Source organism: Lichenostomus cassidix, chromosome 1Aa (assembly GCF_008360975.1).
Source record: "Lichenostomus cassidix isolate B80296 chromosome 1Aa, HeHo_3.0, whole genome shotgun sequence".
Taxonomy (NCBI): Eukaryota; Metazoa; Chordata; class Aves; order Passeriformes; family Meliphagidae; genus Lichenostomus; species Lichenostomus cassidix.
The window spans coordinates 20,922,462-20,935,981 of NC_139480.1; the positions used below are offsets into that span (position 1 = coordinate 20,922,462).

General features: G+C 38.0%; 1 protein-coding gene and 1 long non-coding RNA gene across 4 annotated transcripts; one reads left to right on the forward strand and one right to left on the reverse strand.

Moving 5' to 3' along the window:
• Positions 1–63: 63 nt before the first annotated feature.
• On the forward strand, positions 64–12,955 carry LOC146443285 (uncharacterized). The gene is made up of 4 exons (XR_014846702.1): positions 64–2,506; positions 2,646–2,780; positions 10,834–10,924; positions 12,823–12,955. It is a non-coding gene; the product is annotated as an uncharacterized LOC146443285 (long non-coding RNA).
• On the reverse strand, positions 6,659–13,282 carry SPAM1 (sperm adhesion molecule 1). Of its 3 annotated transcripts, none has more exons than XM_085042004.1 (4): positions 12,314–13,282; positions 10,803–10,892; positions 8,498–8,936; positions 6,659–6,823 (listed from the first exon to the last, which is right to left on the reverse strand). In XM_085042004.1, exons 1-4 carry the CDS (start codon positions 13,280–13,282, stop codon positions 6,810–6,812), a joined length of 1,512 nt encoding a protein of 503 aa, XP_084898130.1. In that variant the 3' UTR covers positions 6,659–6,809. The 3 variants fall into 3 exon arrangements, with proteins under 3 accessions (XP_084898130.1, XP_084898121.1, XP_084898112.1); XM_085041995.1 differs by having other exon boundaries at positions 8,493–8,936; XM_085041986.1 differs by having other exon boundaries at positions 6,659–8,936.
• Positions 13,283–13,520: the final 238 nt, after the last annotated feature.

Genomic DNA, 13,520 nt, shown 5'->3' on the forward strand with positions numbered 1-13,520 from the left:
GACCGGCTGGCCCCTGGGGTGTGGCAGGATGGGACGGCCTGGCACAGCCCTGCTGCCGTGGGCTTGGGCTGCCGGACAGGACCGATTTTGTAGGTTCGTCACGTCCAGTGATGGCAGTGCTCGCACCCCTAGGTTAGGGCCGCCGCTGTTCCCACGAAACTGCTTGAATTGTTCATTTTGTAGCGACCGACGTTCAGATCCAGGGCTTGCCATGGTTTTATTTCGTTTCTGCTGTGACAATTTTTGGAAAATCACCCTTAGTATGACTCCTTGCCTCAAGGCATGCTTGTAATGGTGGGTTTGTGTTGTGGTCAATGATGGGACATGCCCCTTCACCAAGAATCGTCTGCCTGCACTGGATGGACAACATTTAGCATATGGTCTTGCTGCAGAGCATTAGAGAAAGGCTTGTTTTACCCATAAACACAGGGCTAACGCTTCTTCTGGATCCATCTGCCAGTCTCAGAACTTGTTACTAAAATTTGATGCTCTGGAAAGGTTACAGGTGCTGGTAGGGTTGGTTGATGAAGGACATTGATACAGGTGTAAGCAAGGCCCATACACATTTAGTGTGGATACCTGTACTGTTGGAACATAGCACATTCGTCAAAGCATTTTGAAATTTTGTTTTCTTGGTCTTTCTAGAGACATAATTCAGAAATTTAGAGAATGCCGTTTGTGATAAAACTTCACTGTTTATGTTAGTTGGACCACAAAATCTGGAAGCTCTTGAGACTTTGCTCTCAAGGGCAGCTGGTTGTGGGCTAGCTATAGAGGTGAAAAACGTCATGGTTTTCATGCCCTTGTTTTAGATAGTCAAAATGACTCATAGTGTAATTCTAAAAGTATTGAGTTATTACTCTTTTAAATTTAATTGCACATTTCCAAAATTAAATTGGACACTGGAGCTGGCCCTGCCACTCAGTGGTAATGTTAGGGAAATATTTTTCCTTGCTTTTCATAAATCTGATTGCTTTGCTTCAGATTTCATATTCAGTGGCAAGTCTCAAACAAACAAAAGAAAGCTTGGTTTTTTGATGGTTTTTTTTTTCCTTTTTTTTTGCCTATTTTTTTCCTGGTAGCATAAGGTTTTGTTCTGGCTACAGGTAGTCCATTTCTCCTAATGCTGTTCCCAAGCATTGGTAGTTTGGGTCGAGCCAGAATTTTGAATGCTGCTCTTAAAACTGAGGCGGTGATAGTGTCTCCAGCAGTTTCAAAGTGCTTGAAGTTTCTTGAAAATTGGTGGCAGAGTGAAAGGAACCTGGTCAGCTCCTGTGTGGAGAGAGAGTGTAGCAGAACTCTGCTCATTTACTTGTCTCTGAGTAGCAGCCAGATGGCTGCTCAGTACGTAGGTGCATCCTCACCAGCAGTCACAAATTTCCTGGACAGTTTACTATTTATTCTACATGTAACTGGGGAAATGGGTGGACAAGTTGACGTTGATGAAATGGATTATTCTGGTTGAATGGGTAAAAGGAATGGGAAATAATTCACAGGCAAATCACCAACATTTCATTTTTCTGCTATATATCTTACAGTTTTTAAAAACTTGTTTCGGCCAAAGCAATTACTGAATTTTGGGTGAATAAGTGAAATGTTTCTGGCTGCCGTAAAATTCCCCCATCTGCATATATCACTCAGCTGTTGATGTGAAAAATAAAGACAATGAATTTGTGAGAGTGATTTCTGGAATGAAGTGGTTCTGATTATTGCATGGGGGTCAACTCATAAAATTGAGCTGCCTCTATTTTTGCAAGAAATACTAAATTTTTCAGTAGTGCTTGAGTATCATAGTGATGGAAGTTTAATTAACAATATATTGTAGATATAGTAAAAGTCTGAAAAAATACATTTCAGGCATATCCTCATGAAAGGTTGGCAGAAGATGCACAGACAGAGTCTAAAACAGTCATTTAGTTGTACAGTGACTGAAGTCTTTTACAGTGTCTTGGGGGTTTGTCCAAGTTCAAAGTTCTCTTACATTGTTTTAAAAACTGTTGTATCTTTTGCAAAACTGTGTGATTATAAAAGGCATTCTTTATTTTTCAGAATGTTTGGTAATAGAATATTGTATGTAAACTTATTTTTGCCTTGCTACAATTAGCAACTCAGAGGACAGTGGTTTTTGTAGCTTAGGGCTATCCTGTTACCCTCTGTGGCTGTAGACAGACAAGGCACTTAATTTTCCTGGGAAACGTATAACCATTGATAAAGTATTTTACTTTTCTGTCTTTTCTATTGAGTTTTACACACTTCAGGACCAGTTTAGCAGTGTTATGGGACCATGCAGTGCCCAGCTGCAGAATCATTGGTAAAGCCATCCAAGGCCATCGAGTCCAAACTGACTGATCACCACCTTCTAAACTAGCCCATAGCACTAAGTGCCACATTTAGTCGTTTCTTGAACACTTCCACGGATAGTGACTCAACCACCTCCCTGGGTAGATCTGAAGGAGAAGGAGCCTTCAGCTGAATGAAATCTCCAGAGAAGAGAGCATGAGAAGAAGTAATGTCTCACTGGTATACTCAGGTTTGTCCTGATATGCCAGATATTTGGAGAAAAAAACCTGTAGAATAAGTCATGCATCTTTTCTGCTAATGAGGCACTCCGTTAGGGAGTGACTAGTCATCTTTTCTGTTTGTAGGCCAGAGGCAAAGAGCTGCATTGCTGAAGGGAACAGAAAGACTGTTGAACTTTTCAGTGAAAGCCTTGTGAGGTACCTGCCAGCGTCTGCATGTATCGTCTGTGCCCTCTGCTGGCTGCAGCCCCCGAGGCTCTAGTATGTACCTTAAATTCTTGTCATGCTCTGGTGAGGGAAAAGGTGAAGAAGGATTTCTGTAAGGACTGTAATAGTGGCAGATTAAGGTTTTTAACTCAAAAATTTGGATACCTAAACTTGGTGTATGCAGTTCATCCTGAAATAGTGCCTAGTATTTATAGACAACCTAAGTCTGTTACTAGTCTAGTGCCCTTAATTGCTGGTTGTCCCAGCAGTAAAATACTTTGTGCTTTGTTGTGACATTAACCATATTATTGTGGAACTGCAGGGTGCCCTTAGCCTCCCTTTAAATGGGTGGTTATTTTGTTCCTGCCTCAGGAAATCATCACTTGACACAGGCAAGCTGTTGTCTTGTCTCAACCTGCTAGTAGCCTGAGGGAGCAGTGTGCTTCATGAGACTGCCAACATATGGTATATTTGTTCTACAGGATCCTGAAGAGTTCTGTTGAATAAATGTATTTCCTGGTATGAAAACAAAGGCAGAGACAGGTGACTGCATATTGTCTAGAGTCAACATATGTATGGTGCTGAACACCACCCTCTGGAATTGTGTGCACAGAGACAAAATGTCAGTTGAATATATAAAGTAATGATCCACATTAATTTTCATACTGTGTCTGATTAATAATCAATAAAATACCTTATCAGTTATAAACCAAGGCTTATACAAGCATACACTGAAAAATGTCATCTAATTACTACTGACCAAGGAGAACTGTAATCAATATACCATGATGGTGGTAACACATTACTGAACGTAATTAAATCCAAAGTTATTCCCTTAAGGATGCTAATATTGATACCTTCTTTCCCTTTATTGTATATAACAAGAGGACAACAAATGTGGAAAGCATTTGAAGTCCTGAGTGGTAGTGACAGTGAAGAATAGCTGCAAGAGGTTCAGAACAGCTATGTGAAAGAATTATTCTGTAAAGTCCCTGATCCTTGACTGGTATACACAAAAGCTTAGAATTGATCTTGAATACAGCAGGTTTACTGGATTATCATCCTAATGAAAAATACTGTGATGCAGGGTTAATTTTCAGTGGAGTATTTCTAGATTAACAGACAGGGAGGTCTGGGATAGCCAAACACTGAGAATCATTTTAAAGTGGTGAGGGATGAAGTTAGACTAGTAAACTTTTTTAATCTGTTTCCAGCCACCTATACAATATTTTTCAGTAGCACGGGAGAAAAAAATACGGAGACAGAACAACAAAAAAAGAGTCTTTAGGAAGAGTGACATCATTAAATAAAGCAGTAATTTTTTAAGACACGCAATAAACTTTTTTTTAATCAAGGTTATTTTTTTTAATGAAACCCATTAATCCAACTTGAAGTTTCATGCCCTGATTTTGCAGGCTGTTCTGCTTTGACAGAATGGCTATCTGCCAGTGCAAAAGAGCTGGCACAAGCACAGTGTGAAAAAATCTTTCAAGTAAGTTTTAGGTGTGTATGCTTAAAGGATGAAATTTAGTTGTGAACTTAAAAAGCTCATCAGTAACAAAATGTGTTTTAAAATTATGCAACTGTGTCTACTGTCTTGTTGTTTGTATTGAAAAGTGATGGATTGGTACATGTAGAAGTCTAATCTGTCTGGAAGTTGTCTAGTACATATTGCACAAGTCTGAAATCTTCCGTACAATTCTTTGCTGGTATGTATATATAACAGGGTGCCCCAGTGTGATGCAGGGAATAAAGCAAATTTTGCTGAACTGTTTGGGATGCTAGTCACATCCTAGGCTGTCTACAAACTGATCTTACTGGCCTCTCAAAATATCTCTCCATCTTGTTATTTCTAACACAGAAAAGCAAAAAAAAGGTAAGGCGAGGACTAAACTGTTTTCATTCTGTTCAGATTCTTTAAGTGCCAATTGCCATCTCTCTTTCAAGTACCAATATCTTTGTGTGTCCCAGAATAAGCAATACAATTAACTAGATCCAGATTATTCAGATAGAGAAGCAGAATTTCAATTAAAATTTTAGCAAAGTGTCAAAACATCAAAGGAGAGTATTAAACTGCTTTCACTTAAACAGACCCTTTCATCAAACCCACTCTAGCATTTCCCTCTCCCTAAGTATTGCCAGCCTGAGTTCTCTCTAGAAAGGAGAAATACAAAATAATGAATGGCAATCAAAGTGAACTGTTCCTCTAGCATTTATTCTTTTGAAAAATACAAGAATGCAAGAAATGAAAGCTAAAAGGCTAACTAATGAGTACAGGAAATACAGTGAATGGAAGAAAATCTCTTTGGAAGGGAGTCCTCTTTAGGAGAATATAAGTTTGGCTTTGAACACAAGATAGTCATCAGCAATACAAGGCATAGCACTCCTTTCCTTCTTTTTTTCCTTTTACTCTATGGAGACTCATTGACTCTGTGGTGACTCTTTATCATAGAACATAGGTAAGACAGATATAATACAGAGCAAAATAATATATTTGGAAAATACTGTAATTTAACACATAGCAGACTTAGAGCCTGAAGTTCGTAGGATTTAAAGCATGAATTGCAGATACACTTAGGTAACATAAATAATCCTGAATCAACATTTGAAAGGTGATTGGCAAAGCATGGGGCATCAGAGCACAAGGAAGATAGCTACTTACACATGCAGCTTAGGAAGGCAGTTTATTGCAATAGACTGCTTTCCTCTCATCTTCCTTTTACTTTTCTGGTCCTGGCTGGTCTCAAGAAAAAAAGAGATGGGATCAGATAAATAGGTCTAACATATCAGTTAATGTGTTCCTTTATCTTTACAGTGAGTCTTGGGGAAAAGTTGTCAATATTAAGTACCAGGTAGATAAAAACCGTTGAGTGGGAAGAGACTGGTGTGTCCACATTCCCCACTGCTTCATTCTTTCACTTCTGCAGTTCACTTCCTCTGCATCCATTGGGAGGTCCTGGGTGCTCTGTTTCAACTCTTCTGTGATTTTAACTTCTCATTCATCCTTTTCTGGTGTTTTCCTGCTTGAACCATCACAAATGTTCTGCTTGCTATTACCTGGCTGATAGTCAAAATTATTCACAGCAAGACTTGTGAATTTTGTGAACCTGCAAGCTGTCTTACCACAAAATGCTACAGATCCAGTATCTTTCAGCTCAGCCGTGTTAAAGTGTTGTAAAAAAAATAGAATTTCATGTGAGTTATACAAGTTCTGCTTAGGTGTTACCAGTGATGTTTCCAGCTTTTAGAAACCCTTTGATAGTTATCACAAATGCAGTGTGAAGGGAGTTCAGGCACAGGAGTTATGATACCATGCCTTTTCTTTACCCAGGATGAAATAACCAATATCAAAGCTGCAGTGAAGAAAGCATGTTTTTGCAAAGGTGATCGAAACTAGATGGTTTCTTTTGTGCTGAAAAATCTGCTACATTTATATTTTTTATTCATGATTCCACTTGGAACATTGTGTTGGTTTGAAAACAAACCAGTGGGAGATCACAAGTCAAGATTGAAATTAAAAATAAGTGAAATAATACAAGGAAAAGCACTGACAAAGTCAGATACAACCTAACACCCTGTTAGGGTGGTAGTAGCAGTCCAACTGAAGTAGTCCAGTTGAAGCGGTGATCCTGTGAAGGTCTAGTCTCCAGCTGAAGATCCAGTGGTAGCTCTGGTCCTCTGGGAACCCAGTAGACAGGGGCTAGCTCAGGCAGTTCCAGGGCCAGGTTATATCCAGGTGGGAACACCTGGCTCCTCCCTCCTCGGCAGAGCATCTCACAATGGGATAAGTCCATGAGTCACACGGTGGGTCCCTGATGGCCCATTGCCTGTCATCCGGAGTGGGTCATTAGCAGCTGATAGCAGCTAACGGCCCACAGCTGGTGGTAATAGAATATTTAACTACATCTATATTGCAACCTAGGACAAACATTAATGGCAGAAATAGCTTTGACTCGTGGACTTGTCACTGTAACTGGGATGAGAAAATTGTCACTTCCTCTTGATAACTTGCTGTCCAAAAGCCATAAAATATTATTTCTCCATGTTAAGTCTAAAGGCTTCATCTATTTTTCTGCATCTCTGTTATGACCAACCACCTGAAAATTCAAAGAGAATGGATATAATACATGTTTTCTGCTAAATTAAAGAATGAACTTTTTATAAGTAAATGGCCACTGTATTGAAATCCTGGTTATTTTCATTAGTGAGGCAAGCTGTATCTGTGGGAGGTGGTGAATTATTTATGTAGATCATACCTAGCTCTAGGGAGATTTTTAATGTATCCATGCCAGCAGCCACTCTTTACCCATCAGAAGGCCAACTGTCTATTAAGCATCTGACATAATAATTTGAAAAGGTTATTTTATCAAATAAATGGCAGTTAATTGCTTTTAAATGCTTAAACTGACTATATGTTAATCATAACTAGACTCCTAGTATGATGCTGGGAGTAGTTTTCTTTGAGGTATCTCTGCTACTTTCACACTTCTTTTGGCAAAGGAATAGTGTTAAGCAAATACTTTCAGTTGTGTCAGCAAACTGAATCAAAAAGGTGGTCCTGAGACTGGGGACCATGGGAAATGAATAAAGGGAGTCTCAGGTCCCCAGTGACTCTTATCTTTCTGCCTCCACTACTGGGTTTTCCTGCAGAGCAAACTGATTTCTGCCAAAGGGACTTCTCAGGAAATACTGAGGCATGAAGTCCCATGCACAGACTTTTGTCCAAATGGCACATACAGCCCTATCCAGGTCCTAGAGATGTCTGGATGGAGAAACTAGGACTGGTGACCAGTGCTGGCAGGGAGTTCACAGGCAGAGCAGATGAGTTGTGAGTATTGGCAAGACAAAACAACTGGAAAACAAGAAAGGGACGTCTGAAATGAGGGAGAGGGTTTGTGAGAAGAAAGAGTAAATGCTACAGCTCAAATTTTAAATAATGAAGCTGTAATATTCAAAATCAATGTTTACACTAAAAGTTAGAATCTTTTGAAGAATTACAAATATATTTAATTAAAATAACAACTACAGGATCCCTAAAAGTTTTGTGAAAAGTGAAGGAACATTAATCAGATTAATTTCATACTTCGGAGTCCCACAGATCTAAAGTTAAGCCAAATATTTTTAAGAGCTAATTCCATTCATGTGAAATGAAATTAATTCTTGCAGAGAGCAAGAATGAAACCGGATTACTTATTATGTATGTTTACCATATATTTAACTGTCTTAAAGTACACAAAAAAGCATTGCCAACATTTTTTTTCCCAAATATAAGGGTTAAAAATGTAAACTGTAAAAAATATTTCTTTTTTTGGATTAGCTTTTCATGGTATAGTCAGTACACATAGACCAATAATCTTTGGCACAAATAGTAGTTTATAGAACTGAACTGAAGAAATGCATTCAAGCAGAAGTGTCACCCACAGATTAGAAAAGGTTACCTGATTCAGATAAGATCATAAACCTTGCAGGAACTATTTTGTTTGATTTGTATGTAAAACCTTTAGATTTTCAAATGCATACAGGGAAAAGAATATTCTCACTTTCATGGGTCATTTGTATTAAGATTCTCAAAAGTAGAATTAAGTGAAACAGATCAAACATCCTTATCTTATAGGATGAAGAGCTACTGAAAGTACGAGTATCATTTTCTTCTAAATCATAGCTACTGGCAGCTGTAACAGTGTTATATTCTGCAGTTGTTATATTAAGTATATTATTTCCAAAGGTAGATTGGAAATCTCTTTCAGGATGTGTAGATAATGTCACCTTACTCTCGGAGGTAAATGAAAATGCAGTTCTGTTAGACAGGATCTTTTCTTCAGAGACTTCTATGTTAGAAAGTGAATTTGAGGATATCTGAATGCAAATATCTTCTGAAATGCAAGCATGGAGGTAATGGATGTCATTTATATCAGCTCTAGGTTCACAGCTGTGCCCTGCATAACAATGGCAATCAAATTTTTCTATGAATATTTGCAGATCCTGGTACGATGGTTGCCCTTGTAAAGTGTATGTTCCGTCCTTTGTCATTTGAATTGCAATGTTCTCAGGGTTCAAGTGAAGATAGTCATTGGAATTCCATTTTTTTCGTGCACAAGCACCAGAGTCTTGGCATAGCACTTGGCTACATATTCTGGCTGCCATTGTGACATTGATGAGGTATGGAATCAAAGTCCTCCTAAGGTAGTTGTCCAGAGTTCTACAGGTGTTCTGTGAAAAGAGCATTATACTTCCACAGTTTAGTATGGAAACCATTAAAATTACTAAAATTTAAAGTGCTGTCATTCTAATAACAATACTGCAGTGTATATCTATAAATGTTTCCCCTGAGGATTTGATAATAGCTGTAACTTGTTGTTGGAAGCAAGGTTATCTGAGAAGCTGTTAAAAAATTCAAGGATCACAGCAAATTTATGTTGTATAGTTGCTGGTGATGTTACAAAAAGCACATCAGAAAGCAGTTGTCTTTAAGCTTGCATTTTATCTCTATATTTCAGGTAGCTTTTTGGATCAGATGCATTTAAAGAAGTTTCATGAAGGATTGAAGTTTCTTTTTAATAGGAACTCAAATAGTTTGAAGGGATCTTGGGAAAAAACCTTACTTCTTCAGCCTAAAAAAATACTTTTTCTATCACGTCATCTCTGTGAGACTTTTCAGCTTTCCCCTAACCTGAATATCTTGGCTACAGGGTAGGGAGCTTTCATGGCACTTTTGAATTAAAATAATTGTGGTCGGATGGTCAAATTGAAAGTATGCTAAGAAAATTGATCATTCTAACTGATCATGAAATTGGCATATATTCTGTGCATTCTTGGCACTGTTTAATAACCAGATGGTTTGGGAACTCTCTCTTTGTTCCTGACACTATGGGCATTTGCCCAATACATGTAGATACACCTAATATTTATACCCATGAAGATCACTTTGCTGAATCTGAGATATACATAGGGTTTTTTGTTTTCTTTTAGGTATATATAAAAATACTTCCAAGAAATTTGGGTTGATGCAGAAGTGAGGCTTACAGTAATATCCAATTGCTGAAAGGCTAGTGACTGTAAAAGCTGTAATAAATCAGGTGCAATTAGTGCACAAATACATAGTTTGACTGGGCTGTGGAGAGTTCCTTTTTCTCACTGGAATCTCAAAGTTCAGACAATAAAAGTTGCTGCTCGTCTATGTTCTGATATTGAGATAATGGGCAAAAAAGTTCCAGGTACAACTGATATCCTTTCTCAAAGGCAGGCACAGAAAAAAAAGTCGAAGTGGGATGCTTTGAGGAATGAGAATGTTACAGAGCTGTGGAGGTTTATTTGGCCATGCTTTCTGTGACAGGAGATCTGGCAGGGATGAAGCATCGCAGTTCTTTGCACTCAGAAGACTTCACAGGAGTCTTCCCATACAATAGTTTGTTATATCTAACTTACGTGGTTATGAATGAACTACCTGGAAAGAATTATTGGAACATCCTTGTAACAATGTTTCTCAAACTATGTCAGAAGAGGGAAAAAGTCTAGTTTGTTTAAGGAAGGGGAACCTTCCTTAAACAAACTAGAGTTTTTTCCTCTTCTGACTCAGATCTTTCATACAGTGAAACAAATCAAAGTAGTACTTACAATGCACAGAACAGGCTAGGCCTGAACTTTTACAGACTGACTCCTCCTAGTGTTTGAAATATCATTTCCACATGCACCACTTCAAAAAGCAGAAGGGTCTTTTAAATATTGTTCTGAGCAAGCACAAGTAATTTTTTATTTATCTCATGACTGGAATTCAATGAAGATATAGGAATTGTTTCTTATATTAATTAAAGAAGTGATAACTTGCCTACAATTGTCCTAGTAGCTTGACCAGTTACCCAGAGCCAACATTACTGATACTTTGAACTCCTGTTCTGTACAGTCAATGATGACCTTAAAAAGCCTCAGATGTGCTTTGGTTTTGACTGAAAAAATCTGCTAGCAATATGGAGTCATCATTTTAAAAGTAGAAGATACAACGTAAATTATCATAATGCTTTACATCCTTTTCATTTTATTTCTGCTTAAAAATGTCATGTAATAATTGATTTGGCATACCTTATTTTGTGTTAAATTTAAATCACCCCAGATCACAATTCCAGAAGCACCCAGCGCAGCAGATTCTCCGATGGTATTTACCAGGTCCTCCTGAGGCAAAATGTGCAAAGAATCATACAAATGTAAGTAACCTATAACATAAAGGCAAATGATAAAATGCATATAGTAAATGGCATATCCACAATAACTACTTTGAATACAGCAAGCAATGATACACAATGCAAATGTTCTGCTCTCAATTGCACGATTTTATCCTGGGATTGGATTGCACAGGTTGCCAGAAAATGTTGCCAACAATATCCAATTTATATATGTCATCTGGTTAGAAAAACAAGCCTGTGAAACTGAGCCAGTGGTTAGGCATATGACAAACACTCCTCCAACCATGTTAAAGCTTGCTTTTTTTTTTTCTTTTCTTTTTTTTTTTTCTCAAGTTAATTTCTGTTACTAGAAGGTGCTAAAACAGAAAAGCAGCAAGAGAAAGAGCTTTCAACAATAGGAATATCACTTTTCCAGAGAATGTCTCTGATCTTTTACAGAGATTGATTTGGGAAATTTTTTCTGTTCAGTTCTCCTTTTAGGGTCAGCTAGTAGCCCAGTCTTAGCAAAATGTTAAGGCCGATATAGGATGGGAGAGAACTATGATAATGAAAAGAACAATAAAAAAGTAACTTACTCTGGAGCACAACACAAAAAAAGGATTAATGTAAATATTATAGGATTGAAATTATTAATTAGGATCTGAGCAGGGCCCCCTGGATTTACCCCTTACTCCCTGAAAGCATCCACAGAGCTGAGGACAACAGTTGCTAATGCTCTGTCCAGAATGTGGGAGGACACCAGACAAAATGCCATCACAAGGACCACAGCCTCCAGCTTCCCCTTCCTCGTGGGCTGAGGAACCAAGTAGAGGTTCCCCAGACTGGTGGTATCTCTGATAGGGTGGCTGTCTATAAAAATGTGAAGGGAAAAGTATAGCCAGAACTGCAATAAAATGATTGGATTTTAATCAAAGCCTAACCTTAACTGACCTGTGACATGCTGAAATACCATTTAAAAAGCTACTTGAGTACAACTAAGGAGAGAATTTTCTCACTAGCTTTAAACACTTTTTGAGGAAAGAAAGATTTTGTATTATTGCGTTTTTTTTTCTTACAACCTAAAAAGTAGGCATTAGGTAAGCCCAGTATTACTAATTCTCTTTGAAAGACGTTACTTGTATTTCTTTCCTCTGCCTAAATGTGCTAAATATGTTTTCCAGCTTTGTGATACTTTGTTACCTGTGAGGACAACTGAGAGAATAAAACATTATTTGAATAGTACAATGAGCAAGGTTTGAAAAAAGATCTCTTAGTGCTTTGTTTGGTCAAATTTCTTTGACGGATTAATTTAATTTTTGTACAAAATTGCAGACTTTTTTCTGATGCAAGTTAGTATATTTGCTAAATAATTGTCACCTGGTAATTTCTTCCCATATAAATTTGGACTATTTAAGGTCTATCTTCACTCACCTCAGAAAGATATTCCTCATAGACATCTGTGAATACTGGGCGTGTATATACAAAGACTGGAAGGGGATGACTAGAATTAGAGACATAGGAAGTTCTAATGGCTTCTTGAACTCTGTTGCGAACAAAGAGTTGAGCATTTCTGGAAGATTTTAAGGCTGTCTCTAGATAGACAGATGGGTAAAGTGCTGTGCTTTTTTCCCACAACCAGTTAAGCTCATTATTTCTGTCTATTTCAATATCTAAACAGGTTCCTGTATAATTGTGTGGATTTTGTTTGTAATCGTAGTTATAACAGTCTGGATAAAGGTAATATCCCCACAGACGATTTGGTTTCATTTCTATGCCCAGCTTCAAAGTTTCTAACATAAATGATTTTGCTGCAAATTCAAATTCCATTTTAGCTATAGTTCTGGCTTCAGCTTCTGATAGGCTGAGGTCTCTTTGCTGAACTAGCTCAATTGATTCCTGTCTGTAAATATCTTTTGATCCCCAGTTCCTTATCCACACAGGTCTCCAGTTTTCCCAGTCAATGACAGCCAATCCAAGCTGTTCATCTGAAGGAATGTAGAACTGGATGTCCTCTTTGGCTTTTTTTAAATGATTCTCCAGCAGCGAGAGTTGAGGGAGTCCTCCATTGAATGCCTCTCCTGTGACTTCATTTTTGTAAGGGTAGTAGCCAAGCCTGTCTGGATAGAAGAGAGTGATGTTTTGCCCAATGGATGTCTTTAGTGTGCTTCCAATTAGAGGAAAAAAATTCATGTCCAGCTGCACTCCAGTCCTTTCAGTACAAAGTTCTGTAGGAGCATTCCAGATAGAAAGGAAAGGTGAATTAGGAACAAGTGGACGAGCTCTTATGTTCAGGGATGAGCAGCAAGAAACTAGAAGAGTGGCAAACACCACCCCAGATGCTACAGGATATGTACAGGCAACACAGATGCCAAAACTTTGCATTTGTCTTACAGTTTCCATTGTAGCATGTGCAATGACATTAGGTGCTTCTAATCAGACAAAAATTAAATGCTCTCTGGGTGTTTAAAAGGTTGGTAGTCTGTCAAAAACTTTACCATACCATATATTTCTTCAGATTAATGCCTATTAAGCAATATTCCTTGGGTGTAAAATAGGGGTGTTCTTTTTACAAGGCTCTCTGTCATTTCAGGCTGCAGGAAACTTTTCAACAACTTCTCAGACCTAATGCAGAAAAAGA